At 38.7% G+C, this 21,342-nt stretch overlaps 1 protein-coding gene across 1 annotated transcript in view; it reads left to right on the top strand.

The window, feature by feature from the left end:
* The window catches only part of Rpn8 (regulatory particle non-ATPase 8), a 71,492-nt gene that overhangs the window by 45,936 nt on the left and 4,214 nt on the right, over positions 1-21,342 (top strand). Inside the window, exons 5-6 of the mRNA XM_090387881.1 lie at positions 9,822-9,902; positions 13,067-13,158. Of these exons, the coding sequence (XP_090244007.1) occupies positions 9,822-9,902; positions 13,067-13,158 (173 nt within the window). The remainder of the gene's footprint in view (positions 1-9,821; positions 9,903-13,066; positions 13,159-21,342) is intronic.

Genomic DNA, 21,342 nt, shown 5'->3' with positions numbered 1-21,342 from the left:
ACATCAGCATGTTCGGGAGTCAACTAGAGGGAGTAATAATCTTGATTTGATTATCAGTAGTGATTCTTCATGCATTAAGAATCTGCAGGTAAATGAACCACTAGGTGGCAGTGATCACAGTGTGCTGAAGTGGGATTTACTCAAAGAGGTAACTACCATTAGGGGTAAAGGGAAGGGTTATTGCTTTCGTAAAGGCGACTACGATGGACTGAGACAGTATTTAAATTCTGTACAGTGGGACCAACTGATGATGTTACCAACAGAAAATTTAAAATGGGAGGCATTCAAAGAACTTATCTTGGAAGCCTAGGCTTTACATACCAACTAAGAAATATTGTTCAAGGTTCAGGCCTAAGTGGATGTCAGATGAACTAATGAGACATATGGCTGAGAAGAAAAATGCATGGGATACATACAAATTAATACGTGACACAGAACCCTATGATAGATACAAGTTGATCTGTAACCAAGTTACAAAGGAGGTTAGGCAGGCGAAGGCAGATTACGAGAAATTTTTGGCAAGGTATGCAAATAAAAACAGCAAAGAGTTCTTTACTTATGTAAACTCTAGAAGGAAGGGGATGAATCAGATTGGTCCACTTGATATCGATGGGTCAACTGTTGATGATCCTGCTCAGGTAGCTAACAAACTAAATGAATATTTTGCATCGACATTCACACATGAGGAGTTATTCAGCGAGGGGAATGCCAGAGGTGTATTAAAACTCTGGCAGTAAGCTAGAGAATCTTGTAATAACTGAGAGTAAAGTGGAGGAGAAATTGTTGAAGATAAATACAAGAAAGGCACCTGGGGTGGATGGGATCTATCCAGTTATATTAAAGGAGGCAGCAAAGGAAGTAAGCAAACCCTTAGCCATAATTATGAGAGCTTCCTTGGATTCAGGGGAAGTACCCATGGACTGGAGGTGTGCAATGTGACCCCAATTCACAAAGGAGGATCAAAAGGCGACACAAGTAATTATAGACCTGTTAGTTTAACTTCTGTTCCCGGAAAATTAATGGAGGCACTGGTTAAAGAAGCACTGCAGGATCATCTAGACAAGAATTCAGTTATAGCTCAGACGCAGCATGGTTTTGTTAAGGGCAGGTCTTGCCTGACCAATTTGATTGGATACTATGATGTAGTCACAAAAGAACTGGATGCAGGGAATAACTTTGATATTATATATTTGGATCTTAGAAAGGCTTTTGATACTGTTGCACATGGAAGACTGCTGCACAAATTGGAGCAGTGTGGCATTGGAGGCAAATTGCTGCTATGGATAAGGGCATGGTTGAGTGGCAGAAGACAGAGAGTGGTAATCAATGGACACTGCTCAACGTGGACTAATGTTATTAGTGGAGTTCCTCAAGGTTCAGTATTGGATCCATTGTTGTTTTCTGTATTTATAAATGATATTGATGATTGTATATCAAGCTTAATGTCCAAGTTTGCAGACGATACGAAGGTTGCCAGGGTTGTCAAGGACACTACTGACACTATGCTACTGCAACAGGATCTGGAAAGGTTGAGCAGATGGGCTGAACGGTGGCAAATGAAGTTTAACATTGACAAATGTAAAGTACTACATATGGGAAACAGCAACCCCAGAGCAATGTATCAACTCTGTGGTACTACACTGACAGTGGTAGAGACTGAAAGGGACCTGGGGATGGTTGTGCAGGCAGATATGAAGTTTTCTGAGCAGTGCAGACGGGCTGCAAGAGTAGCTCATGGTGTATTGTCAATGATATATAGGAATTTTTCTAGCAGGGATAAGGAGGTGATTATTCCCTTGTATAAAGCAATGGTCAGACCACACCTAGAGTACTGTATACAGGTCTGGAGGCCTCATTTCAAGAAGGATGTAGGGATGCTGGAACGAGTACAGAGAAGGGCAACAAGATTGGTGAATGGAACAAAGGGGTGCTCTTACGAAGAAAGGCTTAAGTTTTGCAAATTACAGTGTCTGGAGACTAGGCACCAGCGAGGTGATCTGATTGAGGTGTATAAAGCCTTGAATGGTTTGAGCATGCTCAGTGCTGATGGGATTCTTCTTGCTCAGAAAAATCACCTGAGAGGGCATAAATTCAAATTGAGGAAAGACAGATGTAGGATAGACGTGAGGAAATTTGCCTTTTGCCAGCTGGGTGGTTGGTTGGTGGAACAGACTTCCATCCCTTGTCGTGGAAGTTGATAGCCTAAATAAGTTTAAGGCTCAGCTGGACAGGTATTTCGAACGAACAGAGGGGTGAAGTGGAAGTGGTTTTTTTTTTTTTTTTATTTATTTATTTATTTTTATTTTATTTATTTTATTTTATTTATTATTATTATTTTTTTTTTTTTTTTGGCTGATGCTGCATAAGCTTGCTTTCTTGCATCAAATGCCTCTGCTAATGCTATTTTTCCAGGATTTCTGTGGCAAGGCCTAGAAAAGGGGGGGGTGAACTTGGAAAGAAATTGGAAAGGCTGAAAGAGGTTAAAGAGAAAGTGGTTGAATTTTTTGACGCTGATTAGAATTTGGTGGCATTGTTAGGAGCATATCAGTTGGCTTAGTTATAGTGGAGGAGAAACAGGTAGAAGGATGGGGACGATAGAGTAGGCATCCCCAAAGAGGTCATTGGGGATGAGCCCACTAGGCAAAGTATGGGGGAGGCAGGGAGGGGGAGGCAGACCTGTCTCCTCCCTCCCCTGCCTGGGGATGGGGTTTTAAAGGGAACCGGGTTAGAGTACCCAGTTCAGTTCGCCAAATGGTGCATTGGTAGCAAAGCCGCAGTATGTCTTCATCGGTGATGGTTGTCAGGTCCATGTCTTGTCGAATCCGATGGGAAGGTCAAACTGCCCATCCCACTCTGGCTGTGGGATATGTTAGCTGGCAGTGTGGAACCCACCAGGTGGGGGGGGTGAGAGAGACACACATTTACTTCATTCATAATCCGTATTCTCATTTTACTTGCATTCTATTTTTATACTTTTTTTTATAGTTTATATAATTTTTTTTTTCCACTCACTCATTCATCTCTTTCTCACACACCAGGGGGGGATGCAATGGTGTGTAATGTAATTTAAATACTGATGCTTAATAATTAAGCTAAATAAGAAAGATTATAAAAGATTAAAACTAGGGTTAGTGTGAACTTTAACATTTATGGTTTGTGTTCTTTTTCTCACACACTTACACTCTCATTCATTCTTCTGGCTTTTATTTCATTTGTTTGACTCTTGCTTTCTGCACTGCAATCTCTGGGCACCTCAACTTGCTATTATTCTTCAGTTGTGGTGCCACAAGTTTTTTGCAGGCCAGAGGAGAATGCAGTCATATTGTTGTTAGTAAATGTTTGTTAGTATATATAAAGTAGTGTACATTATTATTAATTTTGTATTCTTTCATCCAATTACAATTGCTCTTCCACTTATTTCCATTCACCGTAACACTCATTCACTCTCTTTCCCTCGTGCTGGGTCCGTCTTTCATTCACCAAAACTGACATTTATTCCCTTTTGCCATAATTTCTAATTCACTCTTTCACTCAGTGACCAGCCTATTCATTCTGTCTTTCATTCTACTTGCTACCAGCTTACTGATAATTTTCAGCTAATCTGCTTTCCTGGCTGCCTGTACATCTCCCTCCTCCACATGGTTACTTATTTGGTGTGGGGACCCCAGGTTCCTACGCATGGCAGGGTAATCCTAGGGGGTACCCAGGTCAATCTGGTTTTGTCATGTCAGGGCACAGAATTCTGCTGTCCTGACAGTTAGGTCATCATCTGGGCATGGTGGAAGACGTGGGCAATTTTAACTATTGATTATTATTTAATTTCCAGGGGGCTGAATTGCCATTCTTTGGATTGTTCTGCACATTTCAAATACAGTCAGTCCTCATATAGCACGATAGTTGTGTTCCTAGAAACCCCCGTGCAATGCAAAATCGTGCAATATAAACAACAGGCCCTATGGGAAAAATAGGGTTAGGTGCTGACCACCCAAGACTGAACACACGTTTGTAATCAAAACGTTACCAAACACAATAAATTATAATAATAAAATACGTAAGTATTTTATTACGACTATTGCGTAATAAAATATTGCTAATGCTTTTGCTTCTATCGTAAGCAAACTTGTTTTTTGTTTGATTTTCTATCCAAATAGATGACAGCTGTTCCATCTCTTCCAATTCTTTGTGTCTTAATCTAATGGATTTTAATTACACTTTGAGTTGTTCCTGCTATAAAAGTTGTTTTTATTTTCTCTGCATTCTTTGTAATTCTTGGCATTGCCTCTTTTGGGCCTGTAGCAGGTGCAGTATCACATGGTCTTTCATTTCGCTCAAAGCGTTCCACAATTTCATATTTTTTCTCTATTGACAGAGGCGGACTGGCCATAAGCCTTACCAGGGAAACCACGGTGGGTCAGAGGCCAGTGTGATTTTGGCCATAAACGCTAGTATGAGGCCACTACAAATTTTCCCAGGTAAGAATTTTTGACCCAGTCCACCTCTGTTTATCAATATTGCTTTTCTTTTTCTCTCTGAATCTGTAGTGTCTTCACCAGGATGCTTCCTTTTCACACCTTTTACGTATTCTACTCATTTTTAGGGAATAAAGCACAATTACAAAATGAGGTGGCACACTTGATACACATAAACAAAGCTGTGCACGTGTAGCAACTGAATAAACAACACCGTAAAGGCAGAGACAACCCTATTAACACCTCACTAGCTCACATTTTACTAAAGCACATTTCTGGGGGTTAATACCATAAAACAATAAAAACAATTTCCAGTTGCGTTCCTGCTAGTGGAATCTGTTAAAAACTGGTAGTAAACGCGATCTAATTGCATTTGCGATAATACCGATAGCTGGAATTTTACGTTATTATGGTGAAATGCGTTTCCCCTTCACTGATATAAAAAACATAAATACATTTTCAGAATCTTCTCTTCATTCCTATCGTGTTGCGTTCAGTTGGGGTGATTCTGGTCCGACTGCCATTTCTTGTAAACACAAAGGCGAATCATGCATAAGCGAATTCGGTTCATGTTATAATAAGATATCATTCCCCTATTTATAAATCGTGTACAATTGAATTCGTGTAGTGTAAACACGTGTTATACGAGGACTGACTGTACTTTCTGTGTGAAGGTTGTAAAGGCTTTATAATTTTCCTCTTCTATAATGAATAGATGTTCTTCTCCCCTTGGAAGGGGGCCAATCTGTGCTGTAGAATGTGTGCCCTGTCTTCACTCTCGCCACAGGTGTAATTTGAGTCACCAGTCAGCCCTAGGAAGGTTATTTTTGCCTTTGGGGAGCCATGACTTGTCAATATGGTGCCTCCCTAGCCAGGTGGGCAGGAGCAGCAGTGCGTAGCACATGCTTCTTGATTAGACCAGGGTTTGAGCCCGTGACCACCAAATACAGAGGATGCGGAAAGGTCAGGGAATGACCACCACATATTCCCAGAGCAATATGGCCTTAGTTGCTAATGCTCCTAAAAACCAAATAACAACAACAACCTGTCAATATGAATGTTGTAAAAAGTCCAGGGGCATACCACTTAGGTTGACCATTGCCACTCGTGGCAGAAACCTTTTGGTAACTAGACCTCTGGTTTCCTGCTTCCATTTTGTTTGCCCTAGCTCATGGAGCTTTGTGGATATTCTTTTTTCTTTCAGCATTGAAAGTGCTGGCTGTATCAAGGGCTATCCCTAGAAATTCTGTGGGTATGCCCTTTTAAGTCTATAATACAAACCTCTTTTGGCTACTTCCAGGTAAAGTGGGAGAGTTCCAGCCAGCAACTGTAGCGCAGGTGTGCTCACTGTGCGATATGCTCTGGTAATGGTGAAAATTATTGTCCTTTGTATCAATTCTAATTTATTCCTGTTTCTTACTATGGCTAAGCAGATGAACCACGCACTGGCTCCATAGGTGATAACAGGTAGGAACATTGCACGTTATATAATTGCCAGGGTCTTTCTTTTGAGCCCCCAGTTTGATCGACAGATCCTGGCAATCATGCCTGCATAATTTCTCACTTTAGTTAACAGTGGGATGGGCATTTTTTGTGGCAGCATATGAGCTTGATCTTGCATGTATGTAACCATGTTTGCATACATTACCCAGGACCACAGCCAGCCCTTGGATGTGATAAAACTTACAGGAAAACCTTGTAATAACTTAACTGCTGTAATGAGATCACAAAAACAGTTGTTCTAAAATCAACTTTTGACATTATATACCATTACTTTAATAAAGCTTTTGATATTATACAGTTATGCAATTACCACATGGTAATTGTATGATGTGGAGCTAATTGGGATTACAGAGGAAATTCTTAAGTGGAGGGGCTGGGTAAATGACAGAAGATAGAAGGTAGTCGTAAATGGGCATTCTTCAACTGTTTTATCACAGCTGAAATACAAGTGCAACTTTTAAAATGGGTTGTGTACTTTTGTGGCAATATACAGGCTTGATTTTACACTATGTGCACCAGCATTTGTATGTGTACATTACTCCAAGAAAACACTCTCGTGGGCAGCATAGTGGTTATTGACTGCTGTCTTTTCACACAGCATGGAAAGGCTTGGGTTCAGAATCCTATTAATTGATGAAGGTTGTATGGTTTTTATCCTCTTAGAAATTTGTTTTTAATTCAGTAGAATAAGCAAAGCAACTGTAAAATACATTCAATTTTTAAAACAAGACACTAGCTCCAGGATCATGGCAATATTTGTGTATAAAATGGAGTTTCTTATGGTTCGGTGCTCGAACCCTGAGAAGGATGGGTAAGATGGATGAAGGCAATATATTCTCACTGTTAGGAAAGACTAACCAGTATAAAAGACATAAGTATAAAATATTGGAGAATAGCAAAAACCTGGATCTTGTGAAGTTTATTTTCAGGGAGTGTGCTGTAGGTTAATTTATATTCAGGTAGTGTGCTGTAGGTTAATTTATTTTCAGGTAGTGTGCTGTAGCTGTATTTTAAGAAGGATGTAGAGCTGCTGGAATGAGTACAGAGAAGGGCAACAAAATTAGTGAACGGAACAAAGGGTTGCTCTTATGAAGAAAGGCTTAAGTTTTGCAAATTACAGTGTCTGGAGACTAGGCACCGGTGAGGTGATCTGATAGAGGTGTATAAAGCCTTGAATGGTTTGAGCATGCTCAATGCTGATGGGATTCTTCCTCTTGCTCAGAACAATCACCTGAGAGGTCATAAATTCAAATTGAGGAAAAACAGATGTAGGATAGATGTGCGGAAATTTGCCTTTAGCCAGCGGGTAGTTGGTTGGTGCAACAGACTTCCATCCCTTGTGGAAGTTGATAGCCTAAATAACTTTAAGGCTCAGCTGGACGGGTATTTCGAACGAACAGAGGGTTGAAGTGGAAGTTTTTTTTTGTTTTTTTTTCGGCTGATGCTGCATAAGCTTGCTTTCTTGCATCATATGCCTCTACTAATGCTAATGCTAGGTTATTGGAATACATTACCTCCTGAGGTCGCCAAGACAGTTCTGTAGAGTCCAAAGGCAGAATTAGATTTTCTTTATTTTGTTTGGTAGAGGCAGAAAATGTCTACTTGAATGGATTTTTATTTTTTCTCCCACTTTTTCCCTTCTTTTTGTAAGCTGCTAACTGACTGACTGTCAGCATAGTATCATCAGTTTGCAATAATGAGTTTTTTAACCCTGAACCATTTTCTTGTTTTATTTCCACAGCTTTTGTAATTTGTCTTAGTGCACATATTTGATCATGACATCCTTTGTCGCTGTTTTTATTGTACCTCCCAGAACCTTACTGTTCTTCCCAAAGATACATTCAACAGTGATTCTAGCCCTCTTCTCTAAAATACTTGCATAGATTTTAGTACACTAAAGAGGGAAATTGTTCTGTAATTTCCATATTCAGATTTATTTCCCTTTTTATATATTGGTATAATTGATGTCTTGCTCCAATCTTCTGGAACCTTTTGTGCAGAAAACTACCCTTGGATAACGTAACGTGACTGCTGTTGCATTGTTTTCCCTTTGGCTTTCAGCATTTTGGGTCTAATTTCATCTGCATCTGCTGCTCTTCTATACTTTATATATTTTCTGTGGCATTATTTACCTCAGTAATATAGTATCCCAAATTCCTCCATTTAAATTTTTACCTGTTTCAATAATGTCATCAGCAACTTTGTTTAGAAAATTACCCAGGTAATTACTCCATATTTTTAAAGTATTCTCCTCTTCTGTTTTAACTTCACCTTTGTCATTTTTGATTACCAACTTTATGATTTTAATATTTTTTTATTTTTTTCTAGTTAGCTCTTCAACTTTTTATGAAACCCCCAAGCACAAAAAAGGTATTAGAGCCTGTAATACTTAGTACCATGCATGGATTAAAAGATGAGAACATAGAAGATAGTTGTCTCATGGTAGATGACTTTCATCAACCGGTGAAATACCACCACTTTGCTTATTGGAGGCTTGAAGTGGTGAAACCCATGTTTAGTCTCTAGGGCAAAGTTTCCGGCATCCCCCTCCCCCCATACTTCTCCTTCAACCCATGCACGGTACTAAGTACTATAGGTTTTGATACCTTTCATGTTTGGGGTTTTCATAAAAAAAAAAAAAAAAAAATTGTTTTTCTAGATCCATCTGTTACTGAACTAGAGCCATGAATACAGTAGGAAGTGTTATGCTGGAGAAAGTTGAAATCTGATCTGTTATAAAATTTCTTCATTTGCAAGGCAAAGAAGCAACAAAAATCCACGAGGAGATGAAAGCTGTATCTAGTGAGGATTGCCAGTCATGTGAGACTGAAAAATTGGAAAAGGCAGTTCAGATGTGTGTGTGTGTTTGAAGCAGTGTACATGATGACTCAAGAGAAGAAAAACTCATCTCAGCATAAACCCTGCCATTGTGGCTAAAGTGGAACAGCTAATCCTTGTATTATTAGCCATGGGTGTGTTTGAACCATAATTCACAAGTTCCTGAACATGTCTAAGGTGGAAGCCTGATGGGTTGAGAGATTGTTGACACAACCTCAAAAGCTCCACAGAAAGAGTTTTCCTCACAATTGTTGGAGCTTTGTAAAGAGAATGTTGAATGATTTTTTTTTGACTGAATTGTGATGATGCTAAATATATCACTATAACCCAAAAACAAAAATAGATGATCAAACAGTGGAAACATTCATTGTCACCAATCCACAAAAAAAGCCAATTGTCTGCCAGCATAGTCATGTTGTCAATCTTCTGGGACTCTTAAAGGTCTTATCCTTACAGATTACCTCCCAAAAAGCAATACCATCACTGGGAAGTACTACAGGAACCTCCTGGGAAAGTTAAGAGAAGCCATCAAGTAGAAGAGTAGATACTGGAAGCTATCTAAAGGTTTCTGCCTCCTAGCTAATAATGCTCCTGTTCACAAGGCTGCTCTCACAGTGGACTTTGCAATCAGATGTGGCTTTGAAAATCTGCAGCACCTACCTTATTCTTCAGACTTCTTCCTCTTCCATAAGATGAAGAAATAGTTACAGGATGAAGTGAAAACATAGTTTTCTGCTCAAAGTGAGTTATTTAGGAAGCCTGAAAGAACTTATCCACAGATGGGGGAAATATGTAGCTGTATAAGAGAAGGATTAAATTGTTCAGCCAAGTTTCAACCCCTAGCTCAAATATTTCTAGGTGAGGGTAAATACTTATTGACCAGCCATCGTATGTTTGTCTATATAGTTATCATAGAGTTTACAGAAAAAAATAACAGTATGCAAATTAAGTTTCAGAATGTTTACTAATAAACATGTAAATATATGAAATAAGCCTTAAATTTATTTTCAGGTACTTGTTATTATAGATGCCAAGCCAAAAGATTTAGGACTTCCAACAGAAGCATATATTGCTGTTGAGGAAGTGCATGATGTGAGTTTAATTACCTTTTATTATATTTCATAAAAAAATTTTGGTTCAGTATTTAACATTGAGAATTGTAGATAGTTCCATTAAAGTAACTGCTATGGAAGTGGCAAGATCTCTTCAATTAAGACTATAGTTAGCTGTTTTTATCAGAGGTAATAGGATTTTTTCCTGTGAGTTAATTCTGGGGTTTTTAGCTCTCATAATGCAAATCAGCCTGTGATGATATATTTGTATAGATACATTATACTGGCACATTATGTTTCTAAGTTGCTGATGCATTGTTATACCAACAACAACAACACATTCTTTTTTATACTTATAAAGTTTTGCCCCCCTTTTTTTTTCTTTTCTTTTTTTTCTTAGTTATCAGAGAAACCCAAAGGTTTTGAGAAAGGGGTAGAGAGGGGATGAGAAAATAAATCCTGATTGCTATACTATAACAGTACGATTATCCTTAACTATCTTATATTAAGTTTATTTTTATGCAAGGAAAATAAGAAAATAAATCTTGCACATCATCCCATTTTGCATTTTTGTAAGGCCAAACAATACCACAAAAAGCAGTACTGTTTGGGAAAGGCTCCATTGGAGAAGAGACCATCACCTAGTTGTGATCTGAGGTGCCTAGAGGACAGTTCACCTCGACTGTGTACATTAGAAGGGTTGTTTGTGAGAAAAAGATAATAAGCATTTTAGCTGCGTTGTTAGGATTGTCTAGTATTCTGCAGGTAAACAAACAGTCTGTGCGAATTATTAGTAATTAGTAATTGCAAAAGCCTCAGCATTTCGGCCAGCTGGGTGTGTGTCACTAGAAAACAGAACCCAGCTGGAGTTCTAAACATTAAAATCACCAAGAAAATTACCTCACTGTTAGGAAAGTTGGACTGGAAAAATTAAAAAGTTTCAAAGAGAGGAAGTCAGAGTTCCAAGTGATTAGTGGAGTTGGTGGAACAATAGAGATAACTGATGAATTTTAGATTATTAGCATTAGTTGAGGCATATGATGCAAGAAAGCAAGCTTATACAGCATCGGCCAAAAGCAGAGAAAAAAAAAAATTTCCATTTGTATGGGTACCAGTCACTCCAAACATTTGTCTAGTTCAGCCTTAAATTTATTTAAGCTATCAGCTTCCACAACAACACATGGAAGTCTATTCCAACAATAAACTGCCCGCTGGCTAAAGGCAAACTTCCGCACATCTATTCTATAACTGTCTTGCCTCAATTTGAATCTATGCTCCCTCAAGTTCGTAATCTGAGCAAGCAGAAGATTCCCATCAGCATTGAGCCTGCTCAAAACCATTCAAGGCTTTATACACCTCAGTCAGATCACCTTGCAGGTGCCTAGTCTCCAGATGCTGCAACTCGCAGAACTTAAGCCTTTCTTTGTAAGAGTACTCCTTTGTTCCTCTCACCAATTTTGTTGCACTTCTTTGTACTTGTTCTAGCAACTCTACATCCTTTCTAAAACGAGGCTTCCAGACCTGTACGCAGTACTCAGTGTGGGCTGATCATTGCCTTATACAAAGGCAGTGGTCAGGCCACTTCCCTGAGTGTAGGACCACACAGTTGGTACGTTTCTCTTGGTTTACTGCTACCCGTATGCAATACTTCGCATTTGTCAATGTTAAATTTGACAGAATATGGTAGAGAGATTTTAAGCCAGAGAATATCAAAAAGAGGAGATTCCAAATTACTTAGTTTCTGACAGAAAATATCTGAACAGACATATGCACAAGTACCACCCTTGAAGTGAAAGTAATCATACAGCAAATAATTTAGACAACTGGAATGGACAGTGGTTGAATTTTGATTGGAACTGAGACTACATATATTTGTGAAGTGTATGAGGAAATGTTTAGGGAGGTTTATATCTTGTCGCAGATAAGTTCGTTCTATTAGTTTGATAATTCATGATGTATTCAGTAGTAAGAAAAGGTGGGGACAATGTGTTGTATGAAGAAATAAAATTTTTGGATGTAGTGTGCGCATGCCAAGAATATACTCATCTCCTTGACATAACATGACACCAATAATTCCCCTCCCGTGCACACTACTTGGACTCCCCTCCAGTCACTATATGACTGAGTAGAGGCAGCGGGATTATACGCTTGCTGATACAGAAGACTTCTAGAGAGTTACCAATAGGTTCGGTCTGGTGGACTATCTAGTGGCTGGCCTTGGGGAGGTACAATCCTCGTTACATTTCAAGAGTACAGCTCTAAAACGGTGTTTTAGAGTTGTACTCTTGAAATATAACGAAGATTGGATATCGCCATGATGTCCATCATAACCTCAGAAGATGTCAATCATACTATATGATGGAAGAGATGGGGGGCTTTGATCTGGAGGCTAAGCATGGGTTCCACCACTTCAAGCCTCCAATAAGCAAAGTGGTGGTATTGCACCAGTTGATGAGAGCCATCTAGTATCACCTAACACAGATGGGCAGTATTCCTCTGTGTGGTGTGGGCACAATACCTCAAAACCTCTGCTTACTTTGTCACCTCCAGTATGCTAGGTGCCATATTTTAGGATATGTACATGGGGTTATACCCAAGGTTACTAACACTCCCACCATGGTGAGAGGATTTGGCTGTTTCAGACTGAATAGACTTGACCAAAATTAGGTCCACTTGACTTGAGTGTCACCCAAATATCAGTTCCATCAGAGTTTTTGACTCCCATATAGCAAGCCAAGCTTGGCATACCTGAGAAAATGTCTGTGACCACCTCAAATAATAAATCAATAAAATATATTTTTTTATGATATACTGAAAGAAAAATTTTTTTATTTATATTTATTTCAAGCATTTCAGAAATTTTGGGCTTGAATTTTTTTATAATTAGTCTGAAATACATTGAAAACAAGGATGTCAATCCCTGACTGATTGTTGTTCCTTTTTAGCACTGCTGTTGCTCAGCTACTTTTTTTTTTTTTTTTGTTGTTGTTGTTGTTGTTGTTGTTACTAGAGAAACTCTTTTTATATTTATAATCGTGGGCTTTTAATGATTGCATTTTTCATCATTTTAAACTTTTTATTCAGTATATTTTTATTGATTTATTTGTATGTGTTTGATGATTTATTATTTTAAATAAATAAAATTGTATGTATGTAGTGTAAAAATGTTAACATATCTTTTAAATTTTTAATTTTTCCTTTAAGGATGGAACACCAACTACGAAAACATTTGAGCATGTTCCAAGTGAAATTGGTGCTGAAGAAGCTGAAGAAGTTGGAGTTGAACATTTATTAAGGTTTGAGTTTTTCAAAATTTCTTGATTTGATGTTTATTTAAAATAAAAGAAAGGGAATTACGGTGCAGTAGTGAAGGTAAAATTGTTCCCATGGCACCTCCTTCCTAATCTCCACTGAGATTGCTACCAGTCTGTTATCGAGATGGTTTTCCTGTATGACACAAAATCACTTCAGCAAGACATAGATTCTTATTAAACTGTAAGGCCTAGTGGAGCTCACAGCTGCTTAAGAAATGGCCAAAGTGATGATAATATAGCAGAGAGAATTTCTGTCGGTGAATCAAAGTCATTTTCTGGCTATTCCATGACACATTCATGCTACAATTCCACTCCTCATTGACAGACTGTGGATTCAAGAAATGCACTACTTATGTAAGCAGATAATATTACCAAAAATGTGGGTGAAATGTATACGGAATGAGAGAGAGAGAGAGAGAGAGAGGAGTACAGCTTATTAGTATTAACAATGGCCACATGGTGCAAGGAAGCCTATAGTTTATGCTGCACCAGCCAAAAAATAAATAATAAAAATTAATTAACAAAAAATAAATAAAATAATAATAATAAGAAGAAACTTTTTAAAAAATAATAATATTAAAAAAAATAATAATAATTAATAAGGGAAAAGGAAATGGACAACCTATGTGTTTCCCTTCTCCTGTAGGTAATTATCCACCTGACCTTTGAATTTCTCCAAACTGTCAGCCTCTACCACCCATGTAGGTAACTTATTCCAGTAATTTATAACTCACTGGCTAAAATAAAACTTCCTGCAATCTAGTCTAAACATCTCCCCTCCGTAACTTGAAATTATGGCCCCTTCTAGAATCATTTATAACCGTGAAAATTTCATCCTCATTCATTTTGCTTATGCCTCTCAGAGCCTTAAACACCTCAATCAAGTCTCCTCTAAGGTGCCTAGTGTAATAGGTCTAAGGTCCCATATGTAATACTTTACACTTGTCAATGTTAAACTTCATTTGCCACCTCTCAGCCCATATGCTCAACTTTTCTAGATCCAGTTGCAGCAGCGTACTGTCATTAGTGTCCTTAACAACCCTGCCAACCTTCGTATCATATGCAAACTTGGACATTAAGCTTGATATACCATGATCAATATCATTTGTAAATACAGAAAACAACAATGGACTCAACGCTGAACCCTGAGGGATTCCACTAATAACATTAGTCCACGATGAGCAGTGTCCATTGATTACAACTCTCTGTCTTCTCCCGCTCAACCATCCCTTTATCCATAGCAGCAATTTGCCTCCAATGCTACACTACTCCAATTTGTTCAGCAGTCTTCCATGTGCAAGAGTATCAAAAACCTTTCTAAGATCCAAATATATGATATCAAAGTTATTCCCTGCATCCAGTAGCTTTGTGACCATATCATAGTATCCAATCAAATTGGTCAGGCAAGACTTTCCCTTAACAAAACCAAGCTGTGTCCGAGCTATAACTGAAGTCTTGTCTAGATGATCCTGCAGTGCTTCTTTAACCAGTGCCTCCATTAATTTTCCTGGAACAGAAATTAAACTAACAGGCCTATAATTACTTGTGTCACCCTTTGATCATCCTTTGTGAATTGAGTCACATTTGCACATTTCCAGTCCATGGGTACCTTCCCTGACTCCAAAGAAGCTCTCATAATATGGCTAAGGGTTTTCTTACTTCCTTTGCTGCCTTCTTTAATATAACTGGATAGATCCCATTCACCCCGGGTGCCTTTTTAATGCTTATCTTCAATTTCTCCTCCACTTTCCTCTCAGTTATCACAAAATCATCTAGCTCACTGCAAGAGTTTAATTCACCTCTGGCATTCCCCTCCCAGAATAACTCCTAATGTTTTAACGTAGATGCAGAATACTCATTTAGTTTGTTAGCTACCTGAGCAGGATCATCAACAATTGAACCATCAATATCCAGTGGACCAATCTGGTTCATCCCTTTTCTTCTATAGTTTACATAGGTAAAGAACTCTGTGCTGTTTTTCTTTGTATCTTTTGCCAAAGATTTCTCATAATCTGCCTTTGCCTGCCTAATCACATTTGTGACTTGGTTACAGACCAGCTTATATCTATCATAGGCTTCCATGTCACCCATTAATTTATATGTATGCATTTTTCTTCTCTGCCATATGTCTGATTAGTTCATCTGACATCCATTTAAGCCTAAACCTTGAACAATATTTCTTAGTTGGTATGTAATGCCTAGTAGCTTCCAAGATAAATTCTTTGAATGCTTCCCATTTTGAATTTTCTGTTGGTAACATCATCAGTTGGTCCCACCGTATAGTATTTAAATACTGTCTCAGACCATCGTAGTCGCCTTTATGAAAGCAAAAACCCTTCCCTTTACCCCAGATGGTAGTTACCTCTTTCAGTAAATCCCACGTCAGCACACTGTGATTACTGCCACCTAGTGGTTCCTTTATCTGCAGATTCTTAATGCATGAAGAATCACTACTGATAATCACATCAAGAGTATAACTCCATCTAGTTGCCTCCCGAACATGCTGATGTAGAAAGCAATCATTCAGTAAATCCACAAAAGCCTTGCCAGTGTGTGAGTGACCAACCCACAAATTCCAGTCAATATCTGGGAAATTAAAATCCTCCATTATAAAAGACTGTGATTTACTGGCCCACTCTATTTCCTTATACAGTTTCTTATTATACTCATCAGAGTCATTAGGCCTATAGCACACTCCTAATCTCAATTTTGATCTCCCAATGCTTATGTCATGCCAAACTGACTCGACACTGCACTGTCCAGCAATGTCGACTGGCTTCACCTTCCTTGGATTTTATGTGTTTCTTAACTAATAGCATAACCCCTCCTCCCTTCCTATCCTGTCTTTTCATACCTCCAGTACATGGGGGACCTCCTCTTCTGTAGACGTTGTACTCCCAAAATTTCAATTCTGCATTCCTTATATCTGTGTGACACCACGTCTCTGATATCCCAACAATATCTGCCTTTGACATTTTGAGCAATATCTCAAATTCATCAAATTTATTTACAACTCTTAACATTGGTGTATATGCAAGTATACATGCATCTGTTCCTATTCTTAGCTACCCTAACACTACCCATGTGTTTTCTTTTACCGCAATGACTCCCATCGGTCTCTGAAATAACCTGCATCTTGTTTTCCAGGGTGCTGCTCATTCCAATAGAAGCAGTGCAAGAATCACTTTCACCTCTGCCAGTGGCTACTGTTAATCTGTTAGTCCTTGTATCCCCCCCCCCAAGCTAGCAGTTTTTCTGACCCACCTAACACTGGATGGCATCGGCGAATATTCTTGCACCCTTTCTATTTAAGTGTATCCCATCTCTGTAGAAGCAGTCTCTTCTGTTAAGAAGTACAGACCAGGCTGAAAAAAATTTTACCCCTTGAGCCTTGCACAATCTTTCCAGGGTCGAATTGATCGAAAAGGCTCTCATCATATACTCCCTCCTATCATGTCTGGGCCGAATTGCAGACACTTTCAAATTCAACCCTAATTCACGGCTTTTTTTCAACAGTGACCTGTACTTGTTAAGTAATTCCACCGGTCTCCTACTCTTAATATCATTAGTGCCAAAGTGTACAACAATATCACCTTTTATGCCCTTAAAAGATGATATTCACTCTACACCATCAACCTTTGCCCCTAGCAGACATACCCTGCTCCTGTTCCACCTATCCTTTTTACATACCATGTTCTCTGTTTCTCTGACAACAGAGTCACCAACAACTACTAGTTCCTACTATAATTTTTAGTGTTTTCCACCAACCATGGAATAAAACGAAAGACGAAAAACCCAAATTTTTTTTTTTTTTTTTAAATATTTAATATTTACAATAAGTGATTTACAAACAAAATATTACTGATAGTAATTTTAAAATAAAATAAAACAACTGTGATATTCAGGATAATAATAAAATGCCGAATTTAAAATGCAATAAAATATACTGGGTTAAAAGCGCTAAAATACTAACTGAAGCTTTCAAAGGCTTCTGCCTTCTTTCTCAACAGTGTAATTTCTGTTCTGCGGTGCATCATTAAATACCAGCAGGTTCACGGTGCATCTCACGTGAACGTGTACTGTTCCCATCAGAACCGGAAGTGGTTCGGGAGCGTTTCAGGCAAAAACGTTCATCCCCTCCAAGGATTACCGCCTCAAAGAGGGGATGAATGCGTGTGCCCCTATCTCTATTTATATTTTTCTCAGTAGAACTAATTCGCAAGCTCTCGAGCCACTTGCGGTCCCAAAATCTATGTGCCCGATCAGTGATGACCGCTTCATATGGGGAGATTTGATGTTGCTTCTCCCAGAAATGTTCAGCTACGGCGGATTTGCCATAGTCTGCATTTCTTATCGCATTTGTGTGCTCCCCCAGACGATCCTTGAGACGCCGTTTTGTTTCTCCCACATAACACTCCCCACATTCCGGGCATTTAATACTGTATACGACCCCACTTATATTTTCTTTTAAGACAGGGTCCTTCACCTGTGACACGATTGTGTGCAGCTTCCTGCCTGGGAGCTGCACACAGTGTCTGGTAATTCCTTAATACGCGAGCTAAACGCTCGGATAAACCCGGATAGTAGGGAATGTATGCGGTGGCTGTTGGCGTGAAGGACTCACTTCTACTCTGCCCTCCACTAATGTATTTCTCAATGATCCTCCGGGGGTAGCCACACTTCAAAAGATCCGCCGTAACACGTTCATACTCCAAGTTTCTATCCTCTGAGGTACTACAATGGGATTTTGCCCTATCCACTAATGCTCTTACTACACTGTTCCTGTGATAATTAGTCTGCGCTGAGTTGTAGTGTGAATATTGGCCCCTGCACATAGATTTTCTAAATACTTTTGTTTTCAAATGCTAGCCTTCTCTACAAATCAGCACATCCAGGAACGACAAAACCCCTCCTTCCTCTACCTCAGAGGTGAATTGTATGAACGGGGAGAAGCTATTAAGAAAATTCAACGTATCATCCTCACTCCCTTCCCGAATAACTGAAAACGTATCATCAACACACCTTTTCCACAGACGCATAGGGAGAACTGTAGTGTTAAATAGTCTGGACTCGAGCTCCTCCATCGCTAAATTAGCTATGATGGCACTGATGGGGGAGCCCATGGCTGCACCATTAACCTGCTTGTACATGGTGTTATTAAACACCATTGTAGTACTCGAAAGACATAACTCTATTCCTTTACATATGTCCTCTAAGTTTAGTTGCGTCCTATTATTCAAGGTGGTGTCTCTTTCTAAAGCCATGTACGCACAATGTATCCCATGGTCAATTGGGATGCAGGTAAACAACGATGTTACATCAAATAGTGGAGGGCAGAGTAGAAGTGAGTCCTTCACGCCAATAGCCACCGCATACATTCCCTACTATCCGAGTTTATCCGAGCGTTTAGCTCGCGTATTAAGGAATTACCAGACACGTTGTGTGCAGCTCCCAGGCAGGAAGCTGCACACAATCGTGTCACAGGTGAAGGACCCTGTCTTAAAAGAAAATATAAGTGGGGTCGTATACAGTATTAAATGCCCGGAATGTGGGGAGTGTTATGTGGGAGAAACAAAACGGCGTCTCAAGGATCGTCTGGGGGAGCACACAAATGCGATAAGAAATGCAGACTATGGCAAATCCGCCGTAGCTGAACATTTCTGGGAGAAGCAACATCAAATCTCCCCAGATGAAGCGGTCATCACTGATCGGGCACATAGATTTTGGGACCGCAAGTGGCTCGAGAGCTTGCGAATTAGTTCTACTGAGAAAAATATAAATAGAGATAGGGGCACACGCATTCATCCCCTCTTTGAGGCGGTAATCCTTGGAGGGGATGAACGTTTTTGCCTGAAACGCTCCCGAGCCACTTCCGGTTCTGACGGGAACAGTACACATTCACGTGAGATGCACCGCAGAACAGAAATTACACTGAGAAAGAAGGCATTTGAAGCCTTTGAAAGCTTCAGTTAGTATTTTAGCACTTTTAACCCAGTATATTTTATTGCATTTTAAATTCGGCATTTTATTATTATCCTGTATATCACAGTTGTTTTATTTTATTTTAAAATTACTATCAGTAATATTTTGTTTGTAAATCATTTATTGTAAATATTAAATATTTAAAAAAAAAAAAAAAAATTTGGGTTTTTCGTTTTATTCCATGGTTGGTGGAAAACACTAAAAATTATAGTATGAGTATACCCAACCCCAGAGGCCTATTTGAAGAACTACTAGTTCCTGTGGGACCAGCGCATTCTGCCTTGGGGGTTGCTGCTGTGTTGCGAGATGATCAAGTGCAAGCTCTGCCGTTGATGTGGGCAGCTGAGAGCGTGATGGGGCCCCTCAATTTAGATCCTTCTAGGGCATCCACCCTGCTCTTCAAGCTCTCATATAGGCGCATAACAATGCTGAGTTGTCATCAGATTTCCTCACACTCCTTACATCGCACGCACACACAAGGGGAATGTCTTTGTGTGTGCGCGATGTAAGGAGTGTGATTTCCTCACACTCCTTATGTCTGATTAGCTATTTAAATCTAATAGCTTTCCTATATTTTTTATGATGTCGCATATGGTTTGGTCACCAAGATTATAATGGTTCTTTAGAGATTTAACGGATGCACCGTTTTCAAACTTTTCAATAATTTCAAGTTTTTGTTTAATTGAAAGCGCAACTCTGGCATTTACCCATCATTTTTGTGATTTCTAAACAAAGAAAAAAAAAAACCTATAAAAAAGATTTCTACATCCCTGACATAATAAAACAAAAATTTGTCTTTTTTTTTTTTTTTTTTTTTTTTTGTGTGGCGGGTGTGAAGACAGTGGGGTTGCAAGTAATAGATAGATTAATCTCCCAATGACGACTTATAACGCCACTTATTTACAACTTGCAACATCTGTTTATATCTATTCTAGTTATTACTTGAATTTTATGATTTTTTTTTTTTTTTTTTTTTTAATTTGGAGTCTTGAAGTGTCCCGGTAAATCGAGAGTCTAATGTATTTTGTATTTATGACAACTAATATAAATGATTAAATGTTGCAAGTGAACAGCTGAAAGCAAAGTGCCATGCTAATGCTGATTCTCATAGTTGGCTATAGCAAATAACTCACTCAAGTGCATATCAATGCTTTGGAACTCTTTTCTGCATTCATTTGAAGGACAAATTAATGTATCAGAGCAAGCCTGGCTCCAGTCTCCACTCCTGCATTCTTGTGTTAATATTTATTTGCAATGAATTTGATTTATTAAAATAATAATAATAACCTTTTCATCACTGTCATATGATGATGAACTTGAAATTAAATGATTAAGCAGACCTCTACCTGATCTAAATATTACGGAAAAGTGAAAAACAACAACAAAAAAGATGAAGTTATTATTTTTATTTATTTTTTTTTTGCCATTACTGTTGAAATCAGCAGCAGCCACTACTGGGATAAAATGATCTCAACAAATGAAGTTTGATGGCTAACACTTGGTAGTTTTACCAAATAAAAGACTTGTCTTTTCTGAATCCCATCAGAATCAAGGTTTTCTCTTCATTCAAGGCTGTAATTAATCATTCTCAGGTATAAAGAGCAGGATTTCCCCATGATGCCTGTAAAATGCCTCAATGAGCATGTTGGAATTTTATGTAACCCAGACACGTCCTGTTTATTGATGTGTGCCTGTTTAGGTGATAGTGTGCCTTATCGGTGAAGTAAATATGATAAACGGCATCTCAGTTGTCTTTCAAAAAAATTGGTCATAAAAATAGTATTGCCGAATAACGTGTCAATGTTATTCGGGAATTGTTGTAACTGAATTTTGTAGAATAATATTTTTGTCTTCTTGAATAGTAGTTATGTTGGATGTTTGTTTTAAAGCAAGCTCTTCCAGAGGTTTTAGATTTTCTAGGATGAGAAGTAATGGTTGTTCCTGCATCCTATATTCCTGCAATGTTTTGGTGTTCTCACAACACTTCTTTCTGCATGCAGCTTCCTTATACACAGCACCAGTTTTCAAACTTTTTAAATCAACCTACTAATATGCTGATCTGCTTGGTCAATCCATTATGGAAGATCTTACTCAAAACTCTGTTCCTTAATAATACAAGCTGCTCATAGCATATGCCATCTTGTTCACAACTGCTTACAGAATTTCCACAAAAGGACCACAATA

The sequence above is a fragment of the Mastigoproctus giganteus genome, chromosome 13 (genome assembly GCF_048544385.1).
Source record: "Mastigoproctus giganteus isolate SK-2022 chromosome 13, ASM4854438v1, whole genome shotgun sequence".
Taxonomy (NCBI): domain Eukaryota; kingdom Metazoa; phylum Arthropoda; class Arachnida; order Uropygi; family Thelyphonidae; genus Mastigoproctus; species Mastigoproctus giganteus.
This window is presented reverse-complemented; position numbering and strand designations above follow the sequence as displayed.